Genomic DNA, 5,797 nt, shown 5'->3' with positions numbered 1-5,797 from the left:
AATTAGCAATAGGGGTACTCATTTTTGTAACGCTCAAATGGAGAAGGTATTGAAGCGATATGAAGTTCTCCATAAAGTTTCTATTTCATACCATCCTCAGACTAGCGGACAAGTTGAGAATAACAATCGAGCATTAAAAGGAATTCTTGAGAAAACTGTGGGGTCAAATCCAAAGGAGTGGGCGAATAAGCTCGATGAAGCTTTGTGGGTGTTTCGAACCGCCTACAAAACACCTATTGGCGCCACTCCTTATTGATTAGTGTACAGAAAGGCATGCCATCTCCCTTTGGAGATTGAGCATAAGGAGATGTACGCACTAAAGAATCGCAATTTGGACTTGAAGGAGGCCGGACGCCTTCGTACGGGTCAATTGAATGATCTTGGTGAACTACGCCTTGATGTGTATGAAAATTTGTTAATTTATAAGGAGAAAACCAAGCAATGGCATGATAGGAGGTTAAAGGGTCCGAAGGAATTTAATGAAGGTGATAGAGTGCTCTTGTTTAACTCTAGATTGAAGCTTTTACCGGGTAAACTCAAGTCCCGGTGGGCGGGACCGTTTGAGGTAGTTAAGGTGTACCTATATGGTACGATAGAGTTGAGAAATTCGAATGGTACTACTTTTAAGGTGAATGGACATCGCGTAAAGAAGTATTTCGATGGTCCATTGGAGATTGATGACAAGGTTCACGTTGAACCCGGTCCCAATGTCACTTGAATTTGGGACGAGTTGCGTGAACAACTCGTTAAATAAAGTTCACATATTGTAGAGTTTGTATTTTGTATATTTGCATGATTTAATGTAGTTTGTATGCTTCTTAGCTGATTTAAATGTGCAAGGTGATCATCATAATGTGGTTTTTGTTATGGTTTAAGGTTTTTCAAATAGCAGCAGGAAAACACCAAATGTCACGATGCGACCTTGCCCGGTCGCAACGCGATGTGTAGTATGTTTTAATTGCCGGATGGTTGAATAAATCTTGGTGTTTCTGAAAGATTTTAGTCGCAACGCGACTGGGGTTTATCGCGACGCGATACATGGTGTGTTTTTAGTGCCGAACAAAAGTTAAAAATGTGGCTTCTGGAATAAGCAAAATCGCCGGGTCATTCATTTCGCGACGCGACTCGGTTTGTTGCGATGCGATTCATTTTTGTCGTGACACAATGGTTAGTATGTTTATAATGCCGAATGAAGATAAAAAAATGTGTGTCTGGAGTAGTAACAAATCACGGCGTGATTAGATTCACTCGCGACGCGACGGCTTTCTGCTATAAAGTCGCGGCACGACTACTTTCCTCGCGATCAAGTACTAGCGGGGTCCGGTTCTAATTTTGGGCTATTTTATTAAAGTCAAATGGGTCAACCCGACCCAATACATAGACTGAAGGTTTTTAATCCCTTTTTAGGGTATACTACCATATTAACTATTAGACAAAATCCATGAATAGTACCAAGAGCATTTTCGTCCTTTTACCTTTTTCCACCTTTCTTTTATTTTCCAAAAAAACCCCCACACTTTTTTCAAAAATTAAAATCGACCCCCCAAACAGAGGTAAAGTGTCAAATACCTATTTTCATAAAAAATCGTAAATAAACTCCACCCAAATATTCAACGGGTCATATCTTCTTGCTCGCAACGAGTTAAATTTTTCCGGCATCATCTTTAAATTCGAAATAATTTTAGGAACACACTGTCATTAAATATGCGCAAAACGGACGCTTTTTAAAAAACGCTAAATATTTGAGGTACTTTTCATACACGTTGATGTATCGTTAAATTTTTAAAAGTCAACAATTACATAGCGAAACGCGGAGATGCACATGTATTGTTAATTTAAAATAACTTTTAAAACTTTCACGGATTATACCTTTTAGTTCGACTCGAGTTGCGCTTCAACGACATCATCGTTAGCCACAAAATAATTTTACAAACTAAACGCAATAAAATACATTGAAAAACGAACCTCGGACGTGAAGCGAGGGTTCGTAAACTAGTTGCAGCCATTTAACACACACCACACAGACATCTATCGATATCATCCTCTAATCACTCAAAACCCTAAGTGTCATTTCACCTTTTCTTGCTAATTCTTTCAATTAACCTCCGAATTCATGATGTCTAAGGTCCGAATTTTACTATTCTTCATCTATTTCTTTCCTAATTACATGCTTAGATTTGTTGATTTTGATTTGGGTTTGGAACTGGTATGGGGTTGTATTATTTTGACATGTTTGCTTGTTTTTGACATGAATCTTTGTTGAATATGATTAGTATGTTATAAATTCATGAGCATTACGTGTTTTTATTGCATATCTTTGATTCTAGGGTTCATGTTCATTTGAAATCTGATTTTGGGGTAGTTAATTGAGGGTAATTGGTTATGGGGTTTGTGTTTATGCTAATAAGATGTATTTGTATGATAGTGTGTGGTGGTGTTAATTTGGTTGGGTCTTTTGTATGAAGTATGAACTTAATGGCATGTTAAGGGTTGTTTTTGATTGAAGCTTGTTTAAATTGCCATGCTTATGATGTTAGTGAGGTTATACTAGTATGATTTGGTGATGTTTGAATATTTCATGTTCTAATACGATTGTTAAAGAGAAAATTTAATTATGTTGACTAGGTTTGACTCATCTATAGCTTGTGTTTCTAAGTTTTTGTGATAATCAAGTCTCAATTGCTATATGATGATGACTAGATTTAAACATGAACTGGATTACTTGTGTTGAATATGAAAGTGATTGTGGTTTAATGAGGTTACTTGATGATGATTAATGAATGTTGATTTAGATTGAATTTTATATGCCATGTGATTTATGTGTTTGATTTAACATCATGGCTACATTGCGGTTGACATTGAATTGACTTGTCGTGGAATATGAGATGCGATTATGTGCGTATTATTTAACATAAATCTAGTGTTTGCATGGTTTGCTGTTTTTGGTTTCTTTATGTTTACAGAGATCGAGAACTTCAAGACAACAACAACAAGAGGAGGAACGAGAGCATGAGGAACGGACTAACCCGAGATTTGGTTGAGTCACGTTCGGGGTAGTGAGGATTATGGTGCTGCTTACGATTGGGTTACAGCTCGTAAGATAAAGGTTACATGGTATTTGGATTGGAGCCCGTTGGTAAAATGGGCAGGTCTTACAAACAGGATGTGCATAATATGCTTTATACTTTATGGTCTGATAAACAGAGCAGTCAACGCATGGGGGTGAGCATTCCAATCGAAAAATGTTATATATGAGGAGCTTGTGACAAAGTTTATGTCCACTTTGAGTTTTAAGCCACAAAGAACTGCTCGAAATAAGGCTTTCATGAATTTTCGATTGGGAGGTGTAGAGCGCAAAATGGATAGGTTTGGGCTTGCTCGTGCCCTCGACTTGTATCCAAATCTTGATGATATTTTGTTAGGTCGATATTTGGATATAAATGAATTTTATGGTGCCGACGACTTTGATAACGAAGGGTATTGGTATGAGCTTTCCGGGACGCGAGGTTTTTCGTCAAGTAATTCTAAGGGGTCGGATTTTGAGCGAAGGAAGACAGGTTTTTGCATAAGTTGCTTTTGACTACACTTTTTGGTAGGGATGTAAATGAACCGAGCTACTGGTGAGCTACTCGAGCTCGGTTCGTTAAAAACTCGATTCGAGCCGAGCCTAAACGAGCTCGAGCTCGAGCCCGAGTTCGATCTTAAGATAGGGTTCGTTTAACAAACGAGCTCGAGCTCGAGCTCGAGCTTCAGATGTCGAGCTCGTTTAAGCTCGCGAGCCTAAACGAGCTTTTATCTTATACTAGTTAAATGACCCGTGAAATCACGGGTTTATGCAAAAAAAATTGTACTAATAGATAGATATTTTTAAGGAGCTATAATGATGTTTAAACTTTAAACATATAGATAACAGAATCACAAGTTTGAAGATCAATGGTTATTACCAATACAAGTTTTAAAATGACGCGTGAAATCATGGGCTTATGAAATAATGCAAGTTTGAACATACTATTGTGGAGAATATACTTATTAAACCATTGAGAAACATAACCAAAATACTGAAATTTATAAAATGCATATAGCAAATAATTACAACGAAAACGTACCACAAATATTTTGTGTGGAACATATGCATCTGAAATAGTTAAAGATAAACTACAAACATATTGATGTACTTAACTTGGACATAATAAATGAACTACCTTAGCATACATATGTAACATAATTAATCACGTAAAACGAACGTATATTTACTTAAGAATACAATATTTATATTTTTAATAAAAATTATATTTATAATAATAATAATAAATAATAATAAAGTTTGCTTAAGAATTAAATATTTATATGTAGCTAACGGGGTCGAACTCCTGACCTCCCCTAAAGGAGGCAGGTCACCAACCGCTGGACCACATCACAACTTCTTTTATTTTAAATTAACTATCACCGCCAATATAATCTAATTAAGTGTTTTTGAAATCAATAATTCAACAATCAAAACTTATTTCGTAGGATTTATTTCCTGAAAGCCGAATTGCCCCGGGGAAGGTTTTACCAACCCGTATTCAGGACCCAGGTCCGACCGCCTGCCCCTCGGGATGGTAGAAGGTTCGGATTCCTGTTATGCGGTTCGTGTTTCCTGCCTGAAAGCGCGTGCGTGCGTGGTAAATGAGAGTATTCGATGCCAACAACTTGCCTTTCAAAAAATATATATATATATATATATATATATATATATATATATATATATATAAAGTAATTTATATTAGACCTTCCACCTTCATCTCTCCCATCTCTACTTCTCCATTCCAGACTTTCATCTCCCTTCTGATTTTCTACTGATCTTTCGAATGCTAGAAAATGTTTCTGTTTTTCAATTTTCAAGAAAGTAATGTTTCGAGCATATGTGTGAAATGTATTGTTGATAAAATGATGAAAATATTGTGGTTTGAATAAAATCATATTATTAGGCATATGAATACATGATAAGTTTACTTTATAATAATCAATCGTTATAATAGTATTGATGTGCGTAGAGGTGTATACGAAATAGTTATATTTTTATTGTGAAATACTATTAAATACGATACAATTTTACACAAGTTATTTATTTATTTATAGAGTGGATATACCTAAACCTTGCTACAACACTTATAGGCAGTGTACCTAATCATATAGTAGTGTAGTTTTTAGTAAGTCCGGTTCGTCCACAGGGAACTAGCCAAGTTTAACGCTATATTTTTAAAAACTATATTTGTATATATATAAATATATATATAAGAAGTATTATTATTATAAAAGGGGGTTTTTACCGTTTAATGACCGGTTTGTCGATTTTAAAACTTTAGTCGCAGTTAAAACCTAATGTAAAATATTAAATATATAAAAGACTTAATTTAAAGCGTAAAGTAAATGACGATAATAAAAGTGCAATAATTAAAAGTGCGATAAATAAATTGACAGTAAATAAAAGTGCGATGAAATATGAAATAAAATAATTATGCTTATTTAAACTTCCGTAATCATGATGTTTGACGTATTGATTTTAATTTATTACCATGGGTTAATTGTCCTTTGTCCTGGATTATTCAATATGTCCATCTGGTTTTTGTCCATAACAGTCCATCAGTCATAAATATAAAGTGCGAGTGTCCTCGTCAAATTATCCTTATATCCGAAGTCAAATATTCCAACTAATTGGGGACTTAAACTGTAATAAGGTTTTAATACTTTATTATCAATTACACCAAGTGTCCTTGAATGTAATCTACCTCTGTTTTAATGAGTCCATTGACTA

The 5,797-nt window shown here is 35.2% G+C and overlaps 1 protein-coding gene across 1 annotated transcript; it reads left to right on the top strand.

Moving 5' to 3' along the window:
- Positions 1 to 307: 307 nt before the first annotated feature.
- On the top strand, positions 308 to 3,041 carry LOC139860113 (uncharacterized). Its single transcript, XM_071848887.1, has 3 exons — positions 308 to 709; positions 807 to 857; positions 2,964 to 3,041. Exons 1-3 carry the CDS (start codon positions 308 to 310, stop codon positions 3,039 to 3,041), a joined length of 531 nt encoding a protein of 176 aa, XP_071704988.1.
- Positions 3,042 to 5,797: the final 2,756 nt, after the last annotated feature.

The sequence above is a fragment of the Rutidosis leptorrhynchoides genome, chromosome 7 (assembly GCF_046630445.1).
Source record: "Rutidosis leptorrhynchoides isolate AG116_Rl617_1_P2 chromosome 7, CSIRO_AGI_Rlap_v1, whole genome shotgun sequence".
Taxonomy (NCBI): domain Eukaryota; kingdom Viridiplantae; phylum Streptophyta; class Magnoliopsida; order Asterales; family Asteraceae; genus Rutidosis; species Rutidosis leptorrhynchoides.
The sequence above is the reverse complement of the archived record's forward strand: the minus strand, read 5'-3'. Positions and strand labels throughout refer to the sequence as shown.

Coding starts and splice junctions, on each gene's coding strand:
- LOC139860113 (XM_071848887.1), top strand. CDS start 308: ATGTACGCACTAAAGAATCGCAATTTGGACTTGAAGGAGGCCGGACGC. Junction 710..806: donor ACGTTGAACCCGGTCCCAAT/GTCACTTGAATT, acceptor GATTTAATGTAG/TTTGTATGCTTCTTAGCTGA. Junction 858..2,963: donor AAGGTGATCATCATAATGTG/GTTTTTGTTATG, acceptor TTATGTTTACAG/AGATCGAGAACTTCAAGACA.